The following is a 27,885-nucleotide window of genomic DNA, read 5'->3' as shown; positions in this document are numbered from 1 at the left end:
ATTGTTACTTGGGTACGCAGGTGTGGAAGCTGCCTTCCTGCACATTCGATTGCCGTCAATGGATGGCTATCGGTGTCCGTCGGTGATTGGCACTAGATTGCAGAACAGAGACCGACGTTAAATAAAGGGTATTAAATAAGTCAATAAAGTTTAAGGAGGCTGTGGTTCGTCAAGCTAGCGTTGTTTTTAAAATCAGGCTTGGGTAGAGATCTAAGGACCTCGTGCGATAAATTTCGTCGGCTGTATTTAATATTTTACTCATGAATTCGATGTTCATTTATCTGATAAATGTTCAAGAACTAAGCTGGTGAAGTAATTAGAACTGTTTAAACGAACCCTGCAAAAAAAAAACCGTGGTGAATAGAGCTGGTTCACGAAAATCGCGATTTGCGAAACTGTTAAATGTTCTAATTTTTGGTTTAATTTTGTAATTTCTTCGTCACGCTGGTTCTTAAACATTTATCCAATCGAATAAATATCGGATTCATGAGGAAATCACACATTTTAGTGAACCGCGATAAGAACCGTCCTGTACAGCCTCAGTTTATTACCCAAGTCCGTTTAAAATCTTAAAAAATATCTGATTTTAAAATTGTGTTGTGATTATCATGTTGTGGTTGTAATTTTGTAGCAAACAATATAGATAGAATTTAACGGATAGAATATTTTATTATTTAAAATTTCCGTAAATTGATATAAGCAATAAAATTAATAATATTTTTTTTCTATTCTGCAATTAAAAAAAATGGTTTCTATAAACAGGATCTGTAAAACTGGATTTTTTTTTTAATTTATTGACCAGGAAAACTGAGAAAAAAAAATTGGAATTTTAAACCGTTGGTTGAGCACCACTGATCTTGTGTATTACCATTAAAGTTACAAGGGAGTCCCCTAGAATGTGTCAACTTATATCGTGTGAAAAAAAGAGAAGTTAACAACACTGACCGGGAGCGGTGATAAATGTGCCAGTCAGGCAAGATTGGAAAGTAGTCCTGGAGTTACTCTCCTAGCAACTTGACATGTGCTTGGGCATAGTGGATGAAAGTGGAACTTCGGATCCAAGAGTGGCGTTGTGCGTGTGCTTTTCTATATCGGGTTTTCCAAAAGGGATTTACAAGTTCAGGTTCAAATCATATAGAGGAATTTACGTATTATCGGCAACCTAAGAAGCGACCATCTTTCTATAGCCTTTTTTCTCTAAGGAACGCACACATATGCATTTTTGGTTTGTTTACAATCTTTTGCTGCTAGTTGCCCAAACAATTTCAGTCGAAAGAATTGTCAAAAACTGTTTTGAAACGCTTCTACAAAGCTCCAATATTCCCTAGTGAGAGCGACTATTGTGGGTAACATCTTTTTATTCGGCAACCTTTCTATTTAAGCTGCGTGTTAAACAGCTGTGCTTTCATGGGCAACTCGACATCAGCAGCATTTAGTAGTGCGTGTGTTTCATTTGAAGAAAATCCTGCTAGATTGCTTTTTCTCAGTGGTAAAAATATAATCAAAAAGCATAAAGAATCGTTAGAATGCATTCAGCGAAGTGTTTTCGTAAGAAAATCCAGTGAAATTAGCGTTTCAATTTGGGTTGCCGAAAATAGTCTGTCATGCCGAAGCCGTCATTTCACCTAGGTACCTCGTCTATTTTAACATAACAAAATTAGACGAGGTATATGATCCCGCGTAAACGTATATTGGTCAATTGATGGTTTGATTTGATGTCTTTTTCATTCGAGCCATGAAGGTCCTAGTTCATCCAGAGTGAGAGTAAAAGCGTGTGAAATTAATCATGAAAAATGAATGTCAACTAACCTCAATCTTGTTTTATGTCCTTCACAGCCTTTTCGCTCACAAGCTGTGAGTATCTGTGGAATGATTTGTAAAGGGGAGTTGTACACTTCAGAGCAATGCTAAGCTCTGCTCTATCAAGCCTGCCCTATTCACACCAAGTACCACTGTGGTCAGTTCAACGGGTTTATCCGTAGGTCTATGGATTTTTAGATTTACTACGGATCTAAGGACTGACCATAGATTTTTACGGATTTTCTATATGTTTTGGGATCTTCTGGAAATTGCCGAAGAATTTCTACGGATTCTAAAAATGTCGACACACACAAATTTTTTAACTTTTTGTATGACTGTTTTTGGAAAATGGACATTAAATTTAGCAGTGTAGTGGAAGCAAATTTACCTATTTACGGATCGTACTTCATGAAAAGTTAACATCACTGTCAAGTATACCAATTTCTGAAGCATGAAGTAATGAAATCGTGTTGTTAGCGGAATGATTAAATATAACAACAAAAAAGGGTTATTTCCATTTAATTCCACTTAAATCATTTTGGTATCCATGACAGATACGTATTTCGACTACAATGTGCGGTCTTCATGAGTGTCATTCCCACTAAAAGTGGGACACATTTTTAGTGGGAATGACACTGATGAAGACTGCACATTGTAGTCGAAATATGTATGTCATGGATACCAAAAATATTTAAGTGAAATTAAATGGAAATAACATTTGTTGCTATCTGAAGCATCTCTGAAAAACAACAGAGCAGTTTCACGCCAAATGACGAATCAATCAGACTAGACCTTCTTCGTGAATCTTTGTTAGGACAATAGTTCATATGTTTGCTAAAATTCGGTCATTTTAGATTGTTTATATATTTTTTTTAAATGACATTGGAATGAATTTGAATGAAAAATTGACATTTTTCAATAAATTTTAACACATAAACGTCCCTTCTGATCGAAATGACGTTTGACACAAAGTAATGTAATTTTAAGAAAACATTAAAAAAGTGTTAAAAATTTAAATACATCAAAATCTTTTTGTTTAATATTTAAATTGACTCATGACAAATTCAAACTTCTGAAATATTAAAAACCTTGATCTTTTACACAGGGATCATTGTCTGAGATATTTAAAATCGTACTAACATAAAGTTCAAAAATTTGACCAAAAGTTGTTTAGTAAATTTTTAAATTGCCAAGGTTGAATTCAAAAGTTTTAATTTTTCATGAGCTTTGTTTTAAAATAAAATATGAAAATTAAACAAGGACATTTTGACATATTAAAGGTTATAATATTTTTTTAAATTTTTTCTCAAAATATATATGTATTTTTACTGTCTTTTTTTTCCAAGATAGACTTTATTTTGTCCACAACTTTGTTTTAAAATCTATTGAACTGGGTGGAGCAAAATCGATATTTGAACCACCCTAGTGGGTATCCAGCTCCCATTTGAATAGCACGCTGTACAAAAAGGCCAAAAATTCCTCATCAGTTAGAGTAATGTTTCCCAATAATACAGTGAGGTTAGTTTGCGTGGGTGAGCAAAAAGTTTCGAAAAATTGACGTTTGAATCTTTGTTTACAAAAGCAGATACGTCCTTTTGAAACATCATCCATGATACGGGCTACATATTTGCGTGGAATACAGATGTGTCATTCTGTAGCAGTGTACCGCCGTAAACCGAAATTATTAAAGCTGTATATAATGGTCATCATAACCTAGTAAGTATAGGCACGGTACTACCAAGTCGGAGGCGGCGGGTTCGATTCCCGATCCGGTCGAGGGAATCTTTCGAGATGAAAATTTACTCGACTTCCCTGGGCATAGAGTTTCATTGTGCTTGCCACACAATATACAAATTCATGCATTGGTATTGGCATCGAAAGCTATCAATTAATAACTGTGGAAGTGCATATTTAGAACACTAAGTTTAGAGCACGCAATGAGCTAATATGCACTAAGGAATAAGCTTGAAATGTGAATAAGAAGAAGAAGATATAGGGAGCACCATTGTTTACAAACAAATGATGGTCAGCTATCAATTTCTCGCGCTTGTTAGCGCAGCTACACTTTTGGCACTACACCGCAAAAACTAAAACGACATAACAAACAGTTGTACTGCAAATCCTTTTACAAATTTACTAGTGATACCACTTCAGAAGTGAACTCACGTTTTATTGCTGCAAACTGTCGTTTGCATAGGTTCCTGTCGGAAGTTTAAAACTTTCTGTAACGTCAAGCAAACGGGTTGGTGCCGTGATAGGAAACAAGCAGTTGGATTACCATAGAAGAATCTGAAAAATTCTTTGAAGTTGAATGACTCTGTCTAGAGACGGAAGACGGAAGACCGGTCGGAAGACACATTCTTGAATCCAAAGGCAAGGTTGCAAAGACTCATTTCAGCTAAAACAATGTTTTTCTAAATTATGAAATAATTAGATGCCATGATCAAATTTTGAATTGGTAGGATACAAGAAGAGGTTGCAAAGAATGTGTTTGACATATTAAACCTGTTTATTTCACTTCATGAGAGTCACAATCAGCGATTTTTCACAAACTCACTCACTCACTCAGCGATCAGCAAATCGCTGATTGTGACTCATAGAAAGCTAAATTTACAGGTGTTATGTTTCCAACGCATACTTTGTAACCTCTTCTTGTAAGTTACAAGTAAAACATGCCATCATACCATCTTTTGGTTTTATTATTCCGAAAAACATTATTTTAGCTGAAATGAGTCTTTGCAACCTTGTCCAAAGGACGGGTGGAGCCGTGCCACGAGAGTAGGGGAGCATTAAATAATTACGAAAGCAAGGAGGGGGTGCTAAAGATTTTCTTACGTAGGAGCGAGGGGGGGGGGCGACATATCTTAATCGCAATTCTAGATGCTAAACTAATCTCACACTAGCGAATCAATGTTCGGAAAATCTTCTTACTTTTCTCGTATTTACTTGCATCGCGCATCATCTTTTTGCAATAAATCTTCAGAATCGTCATCAATATTCTTTTTAACTACTCAGCGTGCACGCAGCTAAGCACAGCAAAATACATTTTTTCCTGCATCGTAGATAGAGTTGGAAATATCTTACGTAAGCATGAACAAGTCATATACACACCATTCAAATATTCGATGTTGATCTTACAAAGGGGGAAGGGGATTGGAAAATCCCTGAAAGGTGCTTACGTAATTATTGGTTGACACCTAAGGATTATGCCGATGAAGAAAGCAGGAATCATTAAAGTGAACAAGGTCTCGTCGGAACTATTTGGAAACTTCCTGAAACCTTGAACGATTGGTTGTAACCATGTCTCAAGAGTAGGAGAATGCTTGGATTCCTTAAAAGAGTAGAGCAGAGCAGAAGTTTGGTGAAAATTTATTGTTATCTTATTGTGAATTGGGTTCTTTAAGGGTATTGAGGTAAAAACATATTCGTATTCTGCATTTGCACTTTGATGTACTGGATCTATTTTTAATATAGAAATTACATTAGTAAAAATCACCACCATAGCCTCACTATGGAACTTTTTGTGAGAACGAGCTGTCAAATTGTTAGTTTGCTTGACACAGTGAAGTTATTATTTTACTTTCAATCTATAATTAAAAATCGAGATGAAAATCGTTCTGCTCAGAAAAAGGAGCTCTTTCTGATAGTGTATAAAAACCTAGGGGTATTCAACTCTGCACACATTAATTCGTGCCGAGTAATTGAGTTGTACCGAAAGCTGTGCCGAACGAGCCTGTCAAGATCAATCAATGTATGCCTATCAAGGCGTCAATATTTCATGAGTTTGGCAACCCTCAAAGTTATGACTTTTGAGATTGTGTTTACATTCTCAATTTCTCTGATGGATGGATGGTAAGCATTCAGTTTCATTCTCATTAGAGCGTTCGCGGGTCGTGGAAGAGGAATTGGAAACCATCAAACCAATATGGTGTTCAAGCAAATTCCACAAAATTCTGGCTCGATGTCTTTTTAAATTGTTGATTCCTTGCAGGTGTAGAGAAACAAAGATGATGAATGAAATTCCTCCCCGACTAAAATAAACCCAGAACTGGAACGGACGATAGTGCAATCCCACGCTAGCAGCAATATAGTCAAACCAGTTTTAAATCATCTGATCGACTCAGAAGTGCGTGTCCTCAAAGATATAACCCAAGCCTATCGTATTGCTGATTATGATACCTTCTACTACCTCCTAATTACACACCACCAAGGAATTAAAAATATATCCAAATGACAAAATGACAAGCGATCAACAAACCAAATGATAACGCAATGTCAGAAGTGGAAAGCAATAATGATTTAACCTTCTTCCTTTTTTTCATGACAAGCAGCCCGTGCGACACAGCTTACTCAGGGTGGTAGAAGGAAACGAGCAAATTGTTGGCAAGCTGCTTCACGAAGTAAAACCGAAGATGAAACACGTGTGTTAATGGGAATCTGTTTTGTTATGTCTTTTCTCGATTCAGATCCAGCTATGTCCTCTTCCGTGTATATTTCAAAAAAGCAGGCAAGCAATATATCATTATCCTTCTACCACTCCAATCGAGCTGTGGTACAGAGCGAGTTTGTCATGGTAGTCGTAGCAACCGTTTTGTTTGTATCGTTGGTTGCTATATGTGTTTGGATTCGCTGCACACCATCAAGCCTACCAAACTACGATCTGATGCAGTTGAGGTACCTTTCGCTATGTACCACCGATGAAAACTATCTAACATCTCCCCCGAACATCTTTCATGCTTCGAAAATAGGATTCTCGGCCATAGCAAACTTCAGCGAAAGCGCTTTATCCACCTGTAGGTCTTTATAGAACTCGAGCAAATTCCGACCAATCCACTCAGCTCCACACATATGACAAACGTGGGTGATTCTTGATTCAAGAGCTTATAGCATTCTATGGTCTTCCCTATAAAGTCCTGTGGTTATGCCATCGAAGTCCATGCCAATTGAGACTAATGACTAACAAGAATATTCGAGGAAAAACGCAGGAGAAAGTGTGAAAATTTCTGTCCTGAAGGTACTCGGCAAGACCGGGATTCAAATCTGGCCATCCCCTATGATAAGCTTGTTTTCTTTTTTATTGTCCATTCTGCATAATAACATTGTTAATGTACACCCGCTCTCTTCGTTGTACGCTTCATATAAAATGCTAAGTTCAAAAATAAGAAATGTATTCTGAATAACGCCTCCAATGGGTGACCTTTGCGTAAAACATGTGGGCGAGTATGTGAGCAGAGTTGGGAAACTTTTCGATATTTCACGAAGTTCAGCAAATAAATCGTGCGTCGTATTGAGTTTTGGTGAACTTTTCCAATGCTTAATGTGAGGATTCATCAAACTCGATGCTCATAGTTAGTTCGTATTTATTTTCGTACGAATAACAGCATAGTGTAGGTGTTCCACATCCCCGTCGTATAGTTGGGATCCATTTTCTTATAATTGATGAAATTGTTGGTTTAACCTTCCGAATTTATCACCAAAGGCAACCGTCCGACCGAGTTGTAAAAAGGGCCTATCTGCTTTGATCGATTCTCTTCATCGACTTTCTCTTTCATTAATAATTCAGCTGCAACAACATTCCCTGTTGTATTTGACGATGTGGACGATAGATAAAAACCTCTTTTATCATGCTATGTGGTAAACATAGCACGAAAGCTGTAGTCGTGGTTATCAAAAGAGAAAGTCGATGAAGAGTCGATATCAAAGCAGATAGGCCCTTTTTCCAACTCTGTATAGAATTATTCCATCATCGAAAACTAATCATCTCTAGAGGTAACCCATTTCAGCTGTCTTGACTGCCGTACCGACATGAACCGGTCATGGTGTAGATGAACTCGACTGAAGTGTGGCCCGAATAGAAGCTGCTCTAGATAAAAACACGATCCACTGAGATTTGTGCTGTGATTCGGAAGAGACGAACTTAGTTTTGCTAGGTTTGAAGAGATTCACGATTCAGACAATACTTACAGAATTTTTTGAAAGATCCTCAACACCGGTGGGTGCACGTTTGGTCTATCCTAGGTTTTATGTATGACACTCTCTCACTAGATTCATTTGTGAGTAAAAAAAAAGTATTGAGCCGAGTAGTAAACCTTAGCAATGATTGGCAAAACGTCAACACACAACAGTGATGCCGTTTTATATTATATTTTTTGTGTCCTACTTATCAAAGTGTGCCTTAATGTGTCCATGCTGTGTTTCGGCACAGTGTGCAGAGTTGATTGACCCTTGATAATGGCTGTCGGGATAATGGTCGGGATGGCTGAGCTGTAGTAGGCGTGCTATATAGAAGTGTGATTCTGTATCAGAGCACCTAATGAACGGTTGTTTTTACTATCGTTTTATGTGTAAGGTTGTCAGCCAAGGGCTGATTTACCAATGAACAGCTGTACTGCTCATCATTCTACAATTTCAGGATATATATTACATTTTAAGAACAGCCGGGTGGAATTTTAAAATGGAAATTCAGGTTCCAGTCTGAAAGTAGATCAACGGAACAAACAACTGAAGGAATTTTTAATAATGCGTCGCATTCGCAGGTTTCAAAAATTAATAAAAAAAACAGTCACATTTGAATTCAATTTACTTGCAAAGGCATCGTGAGCAACGAATGGATAACATTTGTCATACATCAAAAATACCTAATAAATTCTCTTGTTTTTATTTTTCGTTACAGTAACTGTAAATGGACATCGAGGGTGCAATGTACAAAAAGAAAAGCAAATGGATATTCAATCCTTAATCGTAACTTTATTGTGATGATGTGCTGTTCAGTACGGGAAAGCAGCAATCCTGTCGAGTGATCGGGTGATAATTTCAATGCTATTATAACTGTTTCCAAAATGTTCAGTACAAACACAACAAATGCAATGAAGTTCGCGGAAATGCAACGAGTAAATGAAACTTTTACGTCTGTGATAATTAATAGCAGTACCTTTTTAGATTATTTGGGTACATCGCTGAATTACAGTGGCACGGAATGGTCTATCGATAATTCGTCATACTTTTACGGTCCTAAACGGGATCCACTGTACGTTGTAATACCAATGACGATCATTTATGTTTTGATTTTTATTACCGGAGTCATTGGCAACATCAGCACATGCATCGTGATATCAAAAAACAAATCCATGCATACGGCGACCAACTACTACTTGTTTAGCCTGGCGATATCCGATTTCCTATTACTAATTTCCGGCGTGCCACAGGAAATTTATTTTATCTGGAGCAAATATCCTTACATATTTGGAGAAATCTTTTGCGTAGTACGCGGAATAGCAGCGGAAACGTCAGCGAATGCCACTGTCTTAACAATCACCGCCTTCACAATTGAGCGATACGTGGCTATATGCCATCCTTTCCTTTCACATACAATGTCGAAACTATCGCGAGCAATTCGATTTATATTTGCCATCTGGCTGGTGGCGATTGCTTCCGCCGTCCCACAGGCACTACAATTCGGGGTAACTAATCAGTCAGGAATGGATCAGTGCGTAGTGAAGCGAATAATCATTCAGCATTCCTTCGAGTTATCGACGTTTTTGTTCTTCTTCGCACCGATGACACTGATAACGGTCCTATATGCCTTGATTGGCCTAAAGCTCCGTTCTTCCACCTTAATGAAACGGGACGGAACTCTACAGAGGCGGAACAACGCATGTCCCAATAACCGACAGCAAGGAAATAGTCAAGGCACGAGAAGGGTTCTGAAGATGTTGGGTATGTAATTAATCCAGAGAATGCTTGCACGCCAAAAAGGGGTGTAGACCTACACTGAGCGAAATAATTATAAGGACAAAGCTCAATCCTGCTATCCCTTATACCTTTTGACAAATTTCTATTGCTGGTTATTCACGAAATGTATAAGTCAACTAATAAGCAGACAAGTTAATGAAGATCATGAAGATAATGAAAATCATCGTTTATGCATTCTTATAGGATCTATGCGGTTTGTCTTATGGAATGTATACGGCTGATGTTTTGGCAAAAATGTATAAGAGAAACATATGAATAAAATAATTAGTTTTCGTTTCGTGTAGATATCCAGCCAAGTGGATTTTTTTTTGCGCAGATGATCAGCTAGATATGCATGTATTTATGTTTTATTTACTAAGAGACTTGATTTACAAAAATAAACTTGGTTCTCAAAATATCCTGCTTTATCATTATCCTTAAAGTTATTTCGCACAGTGATGGTTTTGGGTTGTCTGATAAATTTAATGAGTAAATATTTTCCTCTGCGTTGTTTCAATTTTCCACATCCTTGCAGTTGCAGTAGTAGTTGCATTCTTCATCTGCTGGGCTCCGTTCCACGCACAACGATTGGTCTACATTTATGGTGTCGACAAGGATCACCAACCCACCGATCCACTGGTGTTGAAGTTATTCGTGATAACCACTTACATCTCCGGCATACTGTACTACCTATCCACCTGTATCAATCCGCTTCTATACAACATCATGAGTAACAAATTTCGTCAAGCTTTCAAGGTACGTCGTTTTATCTATATCACTAACCGTCAAAACTCGCAAAATTGTTTCACTGCACCTGGTGTCATGAGATCCGATTTTCCTCTTTCCTCTATCATTAAGAAGACAGAATACAGGACGGAGTGTCTTGTCTTCTTAATGATACCTAGCAGATTTTTCCTACCTTACTGTTTTGTAGGTACTTACCGTTTGTCATCACAAAACTTTGGCCATATGCGCGCGTCTGTTCGTTCGTACAAACACATTGCCCAAAGAAAAACGCATTCAGCGCTGTGCACTTCCCCTAATGCTATTTTCACGCTTCAGCGTTGCGTGCTCTTTCAAGCCAATCGGAAATTATGAGTCGCTGAATTTCTATCCTACTTTAATGATTGATTCCACTCGCTTTCTGGGCAGCACATCTTTGAAGATCAATCAAAATTTCCGTCGATCTTCAGAATTAATCGCACCTTCAAGAAAGATGGGATACTCTTTCGCTCGAACCCAATCAAAACTTTGCTCGTTTAGAAATGTAATTTATTTTGGTTTAATAAATAAACAGACATCTGCTAAGAGAGGACAGTTCGATTTTGTCGTACAGCCTTTCTGGCAATGTGACTAATTTCACCTTATGGATGGGAAAATGCAATTAAATTTGCGCTACCGTCAATATTGTTCATTGAAGTCCTCTGTGCTGGATGTCAAATAAATAGGAGTGAATAATCACAACGAATGTTTGATTTCTCAAGGGAATCTATGCCAATGGCTTCGCCTCAAAAAGCTCGACATCTTTCCGGAAGTTGAGCAAATTTGTCTTCACTGTCGTTTAGGGATCTCTTGTTATTCTGCTGCCAATTTAGTGAAGTTTTTTTTAGAAGCAGCACAATTCTTTACACTGAATTGTTGATTCAATCTGCGGCATATTTTAAGTGCCTGTTTCTGAGATTAACACTCCAAACAAGTCGCCTCCGGTAAAATATGTAACGGCAAATTGGCAAGGTTTGAAAAACCATTGCTCAGCAATTCATCGACAGACTTTTAAATTCTTGATATAAAATAAATCTTTAAAGTATGTAGTTTTAAATGTCGTCAATAGATCAGAAATTCGTCAATAAATCGCTGAGCTATAAATTTTCAACATTGCAAGTTTTCCATTACACATTTTACCGGAGAGTGTTAAACACATTGAAAAACCTGATTTTTTTTTACCGATGGTGCGATCAGACTTTCCTAACAAATATCTTACGATACTTCGATTTATGAGATTTGCCCACCCCAGATTCTGCCCAACTTCACGGGGACACCTTAAACACATCCAGGTGTGATACAATACATTTGCAGAACGAAACAACAGTGGGGAGCAGGTGGTTGTTATGTTGACTCACTCTAATGGTAAGTTTAGGATAAGATGTCAGATTCAGTTCACTTCACCAGGAGCACTTATGACCAGGTATGGCCAGTGTGATCCTGAGAACTCAACATAAATGCCAATGATTATGTTATTGAATTATCATGTGGTTTGATGTGTCGCATGATGGCTTTTGGCTAAAGTTAGATTCTGGGCCCTTCCTGTGATGTGGACATTTGATATGATAGGTTTGGCTCGTTTCTTGTCTTATGACACGGTCTCACCTGTTTTGTTCTGTTCTGTTCTGGCTTTATCTCCAGATGAAAAATGTTTCCTTGAAAATTATTTCGGTGCCAGGGTAAGGAAATTTTTTCAATGATTGTTTATGCTTTAAAACTTGTTATATTTTGCTGGTGAAAATTTTAGAGAGTTGCTTCTCACCAGTTTTGAGTTGAATAAAAAAAATTAAAAAAAACTAACAGCCCGGAAAATTTTGGTTTGACTTCTCTGATTGTTCCGAAATTTGCATATAGTATTTTCAAATTCCATAACTCATGAATTAAGTATTATAGAAAAATTCTTTTTCAGTGGAATGATCAGGAAATTATCTAGGCAATCCATAAAAAAAAATTGAATTTTTTTTCCATGACAATTTTCACGATGGAGGAAAATTGTAAACAATAACAGGGAAAACAATTTTCCGAATAATGATCTTTTTCAATGTCTTTTCTCTTGCCGTTTTTAATTGAAATTTTCCTCATAATCTAAAAATACTCGGAGAAAATAAAATTTCAGATTATATTTTTTATGGTTTGCTTAGGGAATTTCCTTAAAATTTTACTACAGATTTATTTGTTTACGATGAGTTATGAGTTTTAAAAGTACGTGATGCGCGGGAAAATCCAAAAACTTCTACAGCAAATTTTCAGGGAAAATTTACCACCCTGAATTTTTCGAATAAACTAAGAAAATACCTGTGAGCATAATTACATAAAATTTTATTGACAGATAGTAAAAAAAGGGACCGTCCCCTTCTGTGGAAGTAGTGACAGTAGCAAATTATAATAAATACATCCAAACCAAAAAATATTACAATGAATATTAGTTGCATTTCCTATAATTCAATAATTTTTTTAAATCTTTTTAATTTCGTGTTCTGTCTGCGCTTTCTTCTATATCAGCAATCTTTTTAATTATAACATTGTAGAACGACGCACACACTTGCCACGATTCTCTCCAATTTCCATTCAGCGGAAAAAGCATGCGAAATCAAATTATCGTTCTATGAGCGCTTCTCATCCTCTTTTAGCCTCTCCATGGTCCGAAGCATGAAGAGAGCAGTGGAGAAAGGACAGGTCTGTTAATCGTGACGTTCGTAGCTGGAGTCCAGTCAGCAATCTTTTTTCTATTTTTCCACATAATTCATTTCGCTCACTAATACACTCCACATTTTTGGGTATCCAATTTTCTTGCATTGGAGCGCAGCTCAGTATATTTCATCCTCCATCCATGTGGTCTCCTCTAACATCCTGCGATGATGAATTCCTTATAATTGTAAGCAAATCACACATCCTCCGGTTGGGTGTAAGAATAAACAGTTGACAACAATTCGCTTGTAAAATGGAATAACATAATAGGCAAAATTCTAAGGATATCTCAAAGCTTAGTTCAAAGTAGAAATGAGCAGATTTTTTAAGGAATCCCGAGAAGAATTCTAAGGATACCCTATATGACCGTTATAGACATTGGACATTTTAAAGTAGTTCTGAATAACAATTCAAAAATCTCTGGTATTTATAGTGGTAATAATGAATACAAAGAGAGTTCTGAGAATAAATTTATTTTCTGAGGAAAATTTTAAGGAAATAATAAGAGGAAAATTTCGACAAATTGACAAGATCATGTCCAAGGGAGTGCTGAGGAATATTCATAAGGAATTCGGAACAATACTTAGGAGCACCTGAGGAAAATTTTACGGACATTTTAAAGAGCAAGTGCAGTTCTGAAAAGATTTTTTAGAAAATTACAGAAGAGTGCTCCAAGGTAATTCTAAAGAGTCAAGTAAATTCTTAGAGTATTGTATATAATTGTGGAGGAGAACATAACTGAATATTTGTGGGACAAATTTGAAGGGAATTCTGACTTATTTATTTATTTATTTATTTCTTCATCAACAGGCTTCTTGGCCCCAATGATGGATAAGTTTTTGCCAATGAACTAAATGAATATAAAGAGATATAAAGTGATATTGGTCGCACATTCAAGTTGACTCGTTGTAGGATTTCAGGACAATCAACTCGACCCAGCAAGACATCAGAAACCAGCATAGCCTTAGCAACGTCTCTTCGTGTTCTAAGTGTATCCAGACGAATTAGCTGACATCGGTGCTCGTAGTTTGGGAGATGACATGGATCCCGCCATGGTAGTCGACGAAGTGCGAGTCGCAGCCGTTGCACTGATTCTATTCTCTCAATTCCATTTTGGTAGTGAGGGCTCCAAACAGTCGAACAGTACTCCAATGTCGACCGTAGAGCGCCTTTAGACAGTAAATGTCCGTGAACTCTTTTGTTAACCGGAAGATAAAGCCTAGAGATTTTGAAGCTTTATTCACTATGAACGACACGAGCTGCTTGAAAGTCAACTGGAAGTCGAGGATAATTTCCAAGTCCTTGATTTCGTTCACTCTTACCAGTGGTACTCCAGAAAATGAATAACCGTGGAGTTTTGGATCTTTCAGTCGAGAAAACGTAATAACTGAGCATTTTGCAGAATTTACGGTCATACGATTCATTTGGCACCAATGAGCGAATGCATCAAGTTGTTGTTGTAGAAACTGAGCGTCAGCCTCAGAACGAATCTTGAAATATAGCTTGAAGTCATCAGCAAACGAAAGCCTTGGTCCATCCAGCACTGCATTGACATCGTTGAAGTATAAAAGGAAGATGAGTGGTCCAATATGACTTCCCTGCGGAATCCCTGACGTGATTGGAAATGAAGCTGACGACCGTTCAAGTAGGACTAGAACCAATCCAAAAGAATTCCATGAATTCCAAGCTTTTCAAGCTTCGCTACATTCGACATTCGCACATACATTCGCACATTCAATTTACATGGGTAGTGGTTTACTAAGTAGACTGAGCTTTACGGAATGAATTCCTAATATAATTTCAAAGCCCTCGACTACTGTTTACTGATAACCGGTATTTTTTTTTAAATCCTAAAATTACTTTTTTTTAGCCATGGAATCGTGAACATTGTTCCAATCCCGGTGCTGCTTTTTATATTATTTTTTTCATCAAATCCAAAGATTTGCAAAGATTTATTTATCAAATTCGTCAATTGCGTAAACTGAAATTAAATTATGATTTCAGTTTGATGTTGATATCAAAACTTGATTTCAATTTGCTGTTATTTTGGTCGGGGATTGACCTGCATCCCGAGCAAAGTCCAGCATCAAAATGACAGCAAATTGAAATCAAGTTTTGATATCAGCATCAAAATGAAATCATAATTTGATTTCAGTTTACACATTGACAAATTTGATACCAAATTTTGTTTTCATTTTGCTGTACATTTGTTCTTTAAAAATATGTTGTTACGGGTTTGTTTTCATTGCCTTAGCATAACATCAAATTGAATACTTGATTTGTTATCAACAGGAAAAATGGATATCAATTCACATTGAAATAATTTTCAATGTGATGTCACAGGAAGATTTGTTTGCTCTCAATTTTGATATTATAACCGTTAAAACGACCAAAATGACAGCAAGCTGAGTAATCAATATCAGTGAAATCACAACATCAAATTTAGATTTCAATTTGATTTCAGACTTTGCTCGGGATACTGTACACACCTGCATACTATACACACATCTTGATGACAACACTGTTTATGCTGATGGCTGCTGCAGATTAACCGGCCCGTAGGGTTGAATGCCTCTTTTCGAGCCGCCGCTCGCGTTCATTTCGATGACATTATCATTCAAAACGCCAACACTATAGATTGGCCTTATCTTCAAGTGCCCGATCAATTGGTGACAGTTCCGTAACACTGTACACTGTTTGAAAAATTCGTGTAACTATCTGAGATATGTAGCGCACACTTAGTTAACGCAAGATTTGGCATAAGTGTATACGATATTTCATGTAAATTAAGCACGATATTGCATAAATCAAGCTTGTTAGCAATTTCGTTGTTTACGTAAAACTTAAGCTTAACATTGAGCAAGGGAATATTTTACGCGATTCTTAAAATTTAGATTTGTTTTGTGTGTAGCGCATGCCTGTCTGCTTGCTTTTCGTTGACCGGATATTGGGTCGCACATTGAAGGCATCTGGTTGAATAGCCCAGCGCCTTCACATTTTTTTCTTCCGGTTTCGTTTGAACCGTTAATCGCTTCGACATCTGGACGTCAGAATTTGCACACCCGTTTCGATAGAGGGGAATCCTCGCTTGATCGCGTGGTACGCGCTATGTCCGTCACATGCCGTGCTTCCAGTGGATAAATCCTGGTATTATGGAGCAAATGTTGGTCCAGGAATCCGTCAAAGAATTAAGAACTTAAAGAAGTCCAGTCGTGCACAGTTCGAAAAAGTAGAATAAATTTCTGTTCAATTTGACGACATAACAGTTTACAGTGAGCCATTTAATGAAATGTTGCAAATATTGTATACAAAATCCCATCTTTGTAAACAGCATTGCTTACAAGTTGCTCGTTTGCGTGAAATGAAAGTTTACATAACAATTGAAATTCAGAATTTTTCCCCATATTTTGATTTATTTTTCTGCGATATCACTCAAGTATTTCGAAGACACGCAATTTGAAAAGTTTTGTTTATATTTTTTATGTTCCAGAATCTCCGCACTTTAATTCCACGTTTGGGGTACTCGATGAATCTCACAATTTTGTTATTTTGTAAGGACTGGCACAGGGATGGCAAATGTCATTTTCAATGAAAGATCTCACTCGATATCGGATGAGAAAACGATGACAGAGATTTTCTTCAAAATCTCATCGATTTTTATGTCCTGCCAGAACGTGACAGTGCTGTGATCATCATGATTACTAGCTCATGATATTGCTGTTAAAGTTACTTGTATCAAGGAAATCCTAAAAATATACATCCTACCGATTACTTACGGTTACTTGCTAAAATTCATCTAAACTAGTTTGAAATGTTGATGTCAAAACTGCATAAGATTTATTCTCATGGGTGATTGATCATTGGAAAATGACAAGTTTGCTAATGATCGTTCGTTTCGTCTCGTGATAGTGAGAGGACCTGTTTTCTAATTGTCACATGACGGCCGTGATATTTACCAGCTCTGATCTGGCATCAAAAAAAAAGTTTTCCGGAATCATCAATATCCAGAGTATTAAATGGAAGTACCAAAATGTTGACTATTTTCCATGTTCTAGAAACGAAATGAACAGAAATACGAAATTCGAGAAATTTATAATTTTCCTTAGCTATAATTTGTTAAGCTTGAGATCCATAAAATACCGAAATCATCAAATATGTAAGTTTATAAATAATATTTGCCCCAGAATTTTAATCTTCGAAGACCGGAGTACCCGGTTACCTATTCCCCATTTTAATAACACGGTGTAGAAATTGCAAAAAAAAAATCTTCACTAACATTAATGACTGAGTTGTGACCCCTTTGGCCTTACAGCTTTCGGCTAATGGTAGTGAGCCTGTTGGTATCTTGTCTAATCCTGCAATAGAAACCAGGCTACGTCCTTGTTGCTTGTGTTGGTGTTCAGGGAGACAGAAATGAACAAATCGGTTCAGTAGATGACAGCAAAAACAGACAGATGTATGTACATTAGGGTGGCCCAAAATAACATTTTGTGTAGATGCATAATGCAACATGCAATCAGATCAGATGAGAAATTCAATGACAATAATTTATGGATGATTTATTACTTTCTAGAGAAAAGATACTCATAGTTTTGCAAATCGCCTATAAAATATTTATATATTTGCAATATCGCTCATAAAATATGATTTGTTCTAAATAATCGAGTGATAGAACTCTTCAGAGTTCTCTGATTTTTTGTGCATATAAATATCAGTATGAAGATCAAAGATAAGATAAGTTTAGGAGTAGGGCAAAAGTTTAAAAATTACCTAATATATTTCGATGAATTGCAATTAGTAACAAATAATTTTAAATATTAGATCATCTATTTGCGTATGATTTTTTGCATATTTTTAAGCTAATAATAAAATTAATGGATGGTGAATTTATTCATTTTTTTTTAATTAAATTTGATATCCCAATGTACTTTGGGTAAGCTGCAACGAGTTTGATCTAATAACTGAGATTTAGCGACACCTTAAAATCTGGAAAACTCTTTGAAAATCTTTATTTTAAAACATTTTCTTGATAACTCAAACTTTTAGACATTTGATTAGATTGGCTTTTATGGTGACGTTGAAACCGAAAAAGCTAATCTAATCAAATTAGTACATGTCGACGGTGATTAATCCTAACCATTTTTAGAAATTTTGATTGTTATTGTAGTCACAGTACAAATCTATCATATGCCAATAGTTTGACTAAAACCCATCGATTACGAAACAAGTTGAAAATCGAGCGTACTATACTATACTATACTATACTATACTATACTATACTATACTATACTATACTATACTATACTATACTATACTATACTATACTATACTATACTATACTATACTATACTATACTATACTATACTATACTATACTATACTATACTATACTATACTATACTATACTATACTATACTATACTATACTATACTATACTATACTATACTATACTATACTATACTATACTATACTATACTATACTATACTATACTATACTATACTATACTATACTATACTATACTATACTATACTATACTATACTATACTATACTATACTATACTATACTATACTATACTATACTATACTATACTATACTATACTATACTATACTATACTATACTATACTATACTATACTATACTATACTATACTATACTATACTATACTATACTATACTATACTATACTATACTATACTATACTATACTATACTATACTATACTATACTATACTATACTATACTATACTATACTATACTATACTATACTATACTATACTATACTATACTATACTATACTATACTATACTATACTATACTATACTATACTATACTATACTATACTATACTATACTATACTATACTATACTATACTATACTATACTATACTATACTATACTATACTATACTATACTATACTATACTATACTATACTATACTATACTATACTATACTATACTATACTATACTATACTATACTATACTATACTATACTATACTATACTATACTATACTATACTATACCGATAAATCAAAAAATGGTTGTTCAACCACCAGCTAAGATTTCAAAAATATATCTTTTCAATGGGGTAGGACACCATGGCTGAATATTTCAGATTATTTTTTGATATTGTCATTTTATTGACTTTGACGTAATTTAAAAGTATCCGCAGAACAAACGATGTTCACCATGAAAAGCTGTACCTTTTACTTGTATTAGTTTTTGAAAATACTTAAATATTTTCGTTGATATTTAGAAAATTTTGATGATAATTTCAAATATATCCAAGTAGTCTTGCCTCTTGATCTATTCGCAGTGTTGAAAAAAAGTCCATTCAGGTGTTCGCTAGATTTTGCGATACTCTGTAAATTTTTTTTTTATAGAAAATATGTAAAATGTATCCCTTCTCCAGAAAATCATGAATGACTTAATAGCAATCATAAATTGTCATATATTTTTTTTTGTAATTACTTTATTTGTACAGGCTCAATCGAATAAACTTTACAGAGCCGAGTTATCCTTTGCGTTATACATTATTACTGTCTTATATTTAAAGTTAAAGGAACTGTACCGAGTACTCGCGGTCGTCTCGAGGTTAGTGGAGATTTACAATTTTTTGGATGAGAAAAGGGAAGAAGGAGGTTTTAAATGTGGTTTACGATACAAATATTTAATTAATCTTAAAGCATGAAATTATTTCTATTCATCTTGAAAACAAACATTGAAAAAAAAAACTCCAGACGTACAAAATACAAACTAAACACAAGGTTAATCAAACTTACAATCTAAGGTTAATATCCTTAAAGTAAACATATATGAGTTTCATAAACTCCAGATCGCGTCTAGCCAAAATATCCCGAACTGGAACATTAGAAATAGTCATATAATTTTCCAGGAAAAGCTGTTTGTCGTTAAATCCGAGATAAACCAGCCCCAGGCTGAAAGCCTCCCTAATAAAGAAATCCTAAACCACAGACAAACAGACATAAAGCATTGAATATTTCTCACTGTAAAACATCGTCGCTAAAACATTACTGCCATCTGTTTAGTACACTATGGTGGGTAGTACGCAAAACAGATGGCGGTAGTATGTAAACATCAAACGCAAGGGAATGAACTATGCGCGCCACAGGTATCGGTACTACCAACTACAATACTTTTAAATTTACCGTTAAATGCTTGTTCGATGAACAAGTTGCGAGAGTTATGTCTGTTTGTCTGTGCCTAAACCTTTGTCATTAAATTTATCTTCTATTAGCTGTTTTCAATCAACTACAGGTATTATTTTGATACTCACTTTTGATGATTAAACGTCCTTATACTCCTAAAAAAATCATGATTTCTTGAATTGAAAAAAAAAAATATCATGAGAAAATAGAGCAACTAGCAGGCCGAGACATTTTTCATAAATAGCAAAGGAATGTGTAAAAGGGTTTGCGGACCCTAAATTTGTTTCATTGATTTGTTTTCCGCCGATCTAGTTTTCCGTGCTGAGCACCAATGCTACCGACGCCAAAGAGGCAGCTCCCACACCTGGACCCATCAACTCATGAACCGGGGACCAACGGATTTTCTTCCCTTCCGAAGCAAGGCGTGATCAGAGATGTTATGCTTTCGTTGCTTTCACTAGCCACTCTTTTTTTTTTTTTTATTATAGAGATTTTTAGCCATGAACTAGCCTATGGCTAAAAATCTCTATAATAAAGAAAAAAAAAAAAGAGATGTTAATCCCTGGGGATTGAACCCAGGCCTGCTGGGGTGAGAGTTATTCGCACTTACCACTATACCACCGGCGCCGCTAGTGCCCTGAATTTCGAAGCATTAGAAATATTTGTTCAGTTATTATTATGAAATATCGTCTTTTTTTCAAAAATTTCTTCGGGGCTACCTCTAAATCATGTTTTTTTTCAGTGTTGCATCCTTAACTATCATTTGGAGGGTTTTCAGACAAAGTGGTATTTTGGGCCACCCTAATGTACAAACATAGACAGTGCTATATTCTGTTATGTTATGTCGTACATCTATCCTTGAAATATCCCGTTAAAATTTTAATTGAGCTATAATTTGGTGTTGCTCTATTTCTGGAAAAGTCTTCATTTTGGGGAGTCCATTAAACGGTTTGTTTGGGGGAGTCCATTAATGCAAATTGTTTCAGGGTTCCCTGTTTTATGGCTCATTATGGTATGTCAAGTAATCCCCCAGGACCATCGAATCAATTTGAAGTGGCTAGTGAAAGCAACGATTGTTCCAACTTTCCAATGAGGGTTGTTGTCAAAATTATTCATAAATTTCCGAAAGTTGTTATTCGATGCCAGATGGCAATTTGCCGACAAGAACAGCATTCTTCCACAAGTAAAGAAGCCAATTCAACGATCGATATGGGCTTTGGCAGGAAAGAATGCAGACTAAACGTCTTCTTTTGCATTGCGTCGTCGAAACTCGTTAATTATTAACTTTATATTAGCCTTCAGCCTGCCCTGAAGAAGCTTCCCTTGGCGAGAATTTGATTTGTCGAGAGAGCTGGCATAAATTCGCTGTGAAATTGGTGAGTTTTTGTAAATAATAGACCCACTCTTCTATGTCTCATTTAGTTTTAACCTGTATTTCATGGTTGAGATTTCACGATACGTTTCTGACAACCACCATGGTAGGTATCGGGAGGGTTCACCAGTATCTAATGCAAAATCTTCGTGTGGTAAACCCAAGTCAGTGTGGCTGCCACACCACGACACTTATCCTGTTCACTGGAGAATTTATGGCACCAAGGAGTGGTGGAGACGACATCATAAAACGAACGCTGGGCGTGAGGGTATAGTGCTATTTGCCCCTGTTTTCACTTTCATTTATATAGTCCAGTGAGTTTCGAGCAGAAGCAGCCCCCCGATAAGGGCTGTTGAAATTCAGTAAGTACTTGTGTATAAAAGTCGATGAAAAACTTCAACAGAGGAGGGGTGCAAATGGAAAATGTCAACTTCTTCTTCTTTCTTTGATAGTCATGTAGGCGTGGAATAAATGAACAGCTATCGCATGTTGCATCTGCTTGTCTGTGTTCTCTTACATTGAGGAAGGGAAAGTGATGGTGAATATACTAGTTTCAGCATAGCACACCGTGTTTGACTGCCAAAACGAATAATCAGTGAATTTATATCACCGTTAATGAACTAGAAACTGTTATCAGAAGATTGCACATTTGGTAGACGGTATTAAATCTCGAGACGACGCAACATAGACAGACGAGAAAAAAAAATACTAATTAATTTATCAATTATTTTCCGAGTCCTTAACGTTAGTCATATCCCGCATTTTACTCATGTCACCGCATCTTAGTGTTGTCAAACAATTTCAACTTTTACTACTTGAGCAATGGTCATTTAAGATTCATTTACAGTCTATTTTGTTTAGGAGACGCTGGCCCGCGGCTGTCAAATTTCGCGTAAATCACGTGGTAAAGAGCGACCATACCGAATACTGTCCCGAAGGGAGCGACGTCCGACTTCAAACAAGGAGTCTTCTGAATTCTCAGGTATCGTATCTAGACATATAGTCCTAATCCAGGTGGTTGTTACGAATGGGCTACGGCCGTTATCCAATGAAAGGAAAACAATCTGTGGTGGTAATAAACGGTGCAATAAAATATCATTTCGACCTTGTGCGCTGTTATTTTCGCACTGATCAGGCGCATTCTTGGGAAAATATCGTCGAGTTTTATGTAATGATGATACATTCCAAGCTCTCCAGTATCAACAGGAAAGCGTTACGTGCGTATTTTTAATAATTCATAAGCTGTAATTTTATGGAAATGGTTGGCTGTTTACTTCGAAAAAACGATCGGTGCTAACCGTTGACGGTAGCTTCTTAGAAAGGTAGCTTTGATGAAGTGGAACCTGGTATCAATAATTAATACATTTTATAATAATGAAACGAGGAAATTTCCACGCTCGGTATATTAAACGGTAAAGCGGAAATTCGTTTTTTGAGAATGGCTCCAGTTGCTATTACTTCCATACATTCGATTTCATCGCTCTCTAAATAAGCTTGCTTGTGGTGTGTCAGTCATCTTGGGACTCAAATATTAGTTAAATGTATGCTACTGAGCACGATGAAGATGAAAATCTTATTATTTTCATCCCAGCGTACTTTTAAGAGGCCTACTGAACTGACGTAGTTTTCTTTTACCCATGTTTTTAAATCACCTTTTCGGAAGACTTTTTTTTAATTCATAGATTTTTATATTGTTCAGACCTTTTGTCGGTGATTTTTATCACAAATCAACAATAAAGAGCAAAATCTAATATGTTAATATGCAATATGTTATTATGTAAAAAAAGTTAAATTTGTACATTTAAAACCTATTATCATATTTGCTACATGCCACAATCATATATTTCGTGATCATAATCGTCGTCAATACAATCATTACCTATCATCAAACTCGTATGAGCCTGATTTGAGCATTGGCTGATCGTCCACAGGGAAATCTCTATGATTTAGTCAACTTTCAAAGTCCTGAGTAATATAAGGATCTGTTAAATATTGAAATCAAAACATGTCTAATTTTTTAGTTTCCCCAGAATTTTTTTTTTTCAAAAACCATGGGTGGGTGGTTGAATATTTACTGCCTTATCCGAGCCCCTTGTGGCATCCTCCACATAGTCTAAGAATTCAACAATCCTTCTTGATCACTTCTTGATACGATCCAGGATCTCGGATCCATTAGTAAACCAATTTTGTTTTATATATGTAGCAGCAACGAATAATTTACTTTAACGAATGGTTAGAGATGAACTAGCCTAAGGCTAAAAATCTCTTAAATAAAGAATTAAAAAAAAAAAAAAAAAAAAAACTTTAACGAATGGAAAGGTTGATCAATGATTGAACTTTACTAGCTCGATTAAATTTTTCGTATGAGTTCATCCAAACTTGAGAAACGTGTTCTTCAAACGGTGCTCGTGGACAATATCCCACATACTGCAACTGCCTACTACGATTGTTCTAATGAACTGCCTTCGCGGAGTTTACCGAAAAGATTAATATCAATAATATGGGCAAATTTGCGCCAAATGAAATAGCTTCCATTTTACTTATAAAATTAGCTATCATTTGCATATTTCAAGACCAACAATAAAAAAGTCCTCATTTTCATTTTGTAAACAAACCTTGTAAGGCCATTTTCCCGCCAACCGAAACCCACTTTCGCAAACCTAAAACACAATAGGTTAGAGGAGAATTACCACGGACTTCGGTTCGCGACAAAATTGTCTTAAAATTAAAATTCTTTTTTCCCTTTTTTTAATCTTTAGTTATTATTAGTTAGGTAGGTTCCATTTGGTTTCATTGTTATACCTATGGGCCTTTTTTTTTCTTTATTGAAGAGACTTTCAGCCTTGGGCTGGTTCGTCTCTGGGGCCCTATGGGCCTTTATTATCGATGTCACTTACATTATTACTCACGGTGAAGTGGTTAGGTTAGGTTTTCTTTATTAAGGAGGTTTTCAGCCTTGGGCTGGTTCGCCTCCGGAGGCCGCAGGTAGGGGCTTCCCAGATTACAGAGTTTTTGTATTACAGAGTTTTGTGAAAGGTTTTCCCGGAGAGAGACCCAGAGGGGGTTCTCGTTTCGGGCAGAAACTCCGGAGGGGAGCTTCCGTCTGTTGCAGTTTATTGTTATACGGCTTCCTGGAGAGAGTCCTGGGTCATGGCGGTTGTCGTTTTCATCGTGAAGTGACACTCGTAATAAGGGTCATGATTTTGAAGTTTTTACCAAGGGGATGAGTACTGTCAGTCTTTAGTAGGAATGACACTTATGAAGACTGCACATTGTACTCGAAATACGTATCTGTCATGGATACCAAAATTACTTCTTTTCCTTTATTTAACATCGGTCTCTGTTCCGCAATCTAGTGCCAATCACCGACGGACATCGATTGCTATCCATTGACGGTAATCTAATGTGCAGGAAGGCAGCTTCCACACGGCGGCTAACGGCTTTACTTCCCTTCCGAAGGAAGACGTGACTAGAGATTTTTATGCCTCAGAAAAAATCCCACCGACCTCGGCTAGGATTGAACCCAGACCCATTGAAGTGAGAAAACAGTCACGCTTACTGATACCAAAATTAATTAAGTAGAATTAAATGGAAGCTAACCTTTTTTGCTGTTTTATTTAAGCATTCCGCTAATAACCCAATTTCACCTTACAAGGTTTGTTTACTAAATGGAGTTGAGGCCTTTTTAATAGTTGGTCTTGATTTAATAATAGCGGGCAAATGAGTGCTTCATAGTTTGAAAAGCAAATTATTTTGAAAATTAAGGTTTTTGAAACAAAACCATTCTTATACAAAATTTAAAAGTATAACGGGTCGAATTGTATTTACAAATTGACAATTATAGCGTTCTTTTAAAGTTCTTTGAAGATACTATGCCGATTCAATGTATTATTTGAGCACAACAACTTAAAAACAACTATTCGGTAATTTCGCAGGAAAGCCTTCTAAAAATGTTCATTGATATTTTCAAGTCTATTCACTTCATAGTTGGTACAAAATAATAAATAATTAAAGTAATGTAACCGATTTTCATATTATTGTCCATTTTTTTTTTCACACTGTGCTGCCCAAGCTATCTAAACTTGATTGCCTCCCTAATAAAGTTAAATAATAATAATAATCTAAACTTGATTTTTTAAATGGCTTTATCTATGTTTGATTAACATGTTTAAAGCTACAATCCGTTTATTTATCGTTCATTTTGGGTTAAAATTCATAATAATAGAATAGTATGATATCATTGCTAAGATCCACGTCCGACCCACGGCAGCGCTGCTTTACGGTTTGTTATATGAAGTGATTTGTTTTCGAAATACGAGCTCCTGAATGCTGGCTACCAACTGCACTATAGTCCAAAAACCGTATTTAGATGGAATAAAGTCTGGAACGCGCAAAAATTGGTCAACTTCAAATTGGTGTATTTCTGTTAAAAATGCATTAAAAAAAACTGAAATGCTGCATTTGGAAGTTGAGTGTATATACAATGCTTGCTATGATGAGTTTTCACCGTTTGATCTCCAGTTTTCAAAATTACGTTCAAGCAGGAGGAGCAGCGTGTCAAAATTTTGCTCGCGCAGCAAGAGAATCCGACGTTTTCACACGCCAAGTTGGCAAAATTGCTGGATGACCGTGACAAACGTTGTAAAAGTGTTCGGGGAGCATCTATCGACCACCAGGAAGCTTGAAAGCGGCAGCAATCGTAATCCGGACGTGGCAGCGACGACGAAGAAGGTGGCGGTGAAATATAAGCGGAATCCTAACCTCTCCATCCGGGACGCCGCTGGCAAGCTCAATGTATCCCATACTACTGTGCAGCGGGCCAAGAAACGAGCCGGGTTGTCGACGTTTAAGAAAGTGAAGCTGGCGAACCGAGATTACAAACAAAACACGTCGGCAAAGCAGCGGTCCCGAAAGCTGTATACGAATCTGCTCACAAAGTTCGACTGTGTCGTCATGGACGACGAAACTTATATTAAGGCGGATTTCAAGCAGCCTCCGGGACAGCAGTTTTATACCGCATCAGGAAAAGGGAAGGTGGCTGAAATTGTCAAAACATCAAACGATCGAAGTTCCTGACAAAAATATCTCGTCTGGCAGGCCATATGCACGTGTGGTCTATAAAGCAGCATTTTCATTACTACGGGAACCATCAATCAAGAGATCTACGTCCAGGAGTGCCTGGAAAAGCGGCTGCTACCATTCCTAAAGCAACATAATAGACCTGTGCTAAAAAGGCAATCGAGTGGTACGATGCGAACAACGTGGTTGTGGTACTCAAAGTCCACAACCCCCCCCAACAGCCCAGAACTCCGCCCTATCGAACGGTATTGGGCCTTGGTCAAACGGAACCTCAAAAAAAAAAAAAAAACTAATAAATCCACGGAAAACGAGCAGCAGTTTAAATTTAACTGGCGTTCGGCGGCGAATAAGGTCGATGAGACCACTGTGCAAAATTTATTTGAAGGGTTTAAGCGGAAGGCACGGCATTTCGGATTTGGCAAACCGAAAGAATAAACGAACATTTTTTCCTTTAAATATATGAATTGAACTACCAAAAGAAAAATAAGAACATTTGTGTGATATGAATTTTGACTGAAAAAAAACGATTTTTTGTCGACCAATTTTTGAGCGTTCCTGTCTTTAAACGGTTTATGCGTAAATCATTACTTTTAGGTATATAGTGTCATCAAAAAAGATTTAATTTATTTTAGTCAATCTTTTTATGTTCAAAACATTAGGGTGGTCCTTTTTTTTGTTGGGATTTGAACCACTGCGACCATTAATCTGATCTATTGTGGGTGGTCCTTACGGTCCATGAGTTCAAAATATTTTCTTTTAATCGAGATAAACCGGCATAATTTTTGACAAAGTTCTAGAACAAGTTATTTGAAACAACTTTGCTGAAGGAAGCGAAGGAAGCAATTTTATATCTCTCTAAGCAACTTAGGACGGCCCATGAAAAATCGGTTATTAAACAGTAACTTTTTATACATTGATTTCTCGTAAAAAGTATGCTTAAAATTTACAAACGGTGAAAATCGTCATCGTGTGGAATTATTTCCCAAACCTATCATATTTTGTATATAATATTCTCCGAAGACAGTCCGAAGTTTCTAGGCAAACAAAGCCCCATTATTTGACCCGTTGTTTGATCAATCCCTAATAAAACATATTCGGAGATATTGTAATATATATTTTATTAGAGATAGAAATTTTCTTTCTTGAGCAAAGCTTTTTAAAATAACTTGTTCTACAACTTAGTTGAGCATTATGCCGATCTATATCAATTAACTAAAAAGTTAATATTTAGAACTCATCAACCGTAAGGACCACCCTAATGTCTTAAACATAATAAGAATGACTAAA

At 36.3% G+C, this 27,885-nt stretch overlaps 1 protein-coding gene across 2 annotated transcripts in view; it reads left to right on the top strand.

Moving 5' to 3' along the window:
- LOC135697172 (pyrokinin-1 receptor-like) overlaps positions 1–27,885 on the top strand; it is a 44,409-nt gene that overhangs the window by 14,347 nt on the left and 2,177 nt on the right. For both annotated transcript variants that reach the window (XM_065216794.1, XM_065216793.1), the window contains 3 exons: positions 8,474–9,516; positions 10,067–10,287; positions 22,381–22,501. In XM_065216794.1, coding sequence (XP_065072866.1) covers positions 8,640–9,516; positions 10,067–10,287; positions 22,381–22,501 — 1,219 coding nt within the window. In that variant the 5' untranslated portion in view covers positions 8,474–8,639. The remainder of the gene's footprint in view (positions 1–8,473; positions 9,517–10,066; positions 10,288–22,380; positions 22,502–27,885) is intronic.

The sequence above is a fragment of the Ochlerotatus camptorhynchus genome, unplaced genomic scaffold, assembly GCF_037179485.1.
Source record: "Ochlerotatus camptorhynchus isolate MF236.1 unplaced genomic scaffold, CSIRO-AGI_Acam_v1.1 ptg000067l, whole genome shotgun sequence".
Lineage (NCBI taxonomy): Eukaryota > Metazoa > Arthropoda > Insecta > Diptera > Culicidae > Ochlerotatus > Ochlerotatus camptorhynchus.
This window is presented reverse-complemented; position numbering and strand designations above follow the sequence as displayed.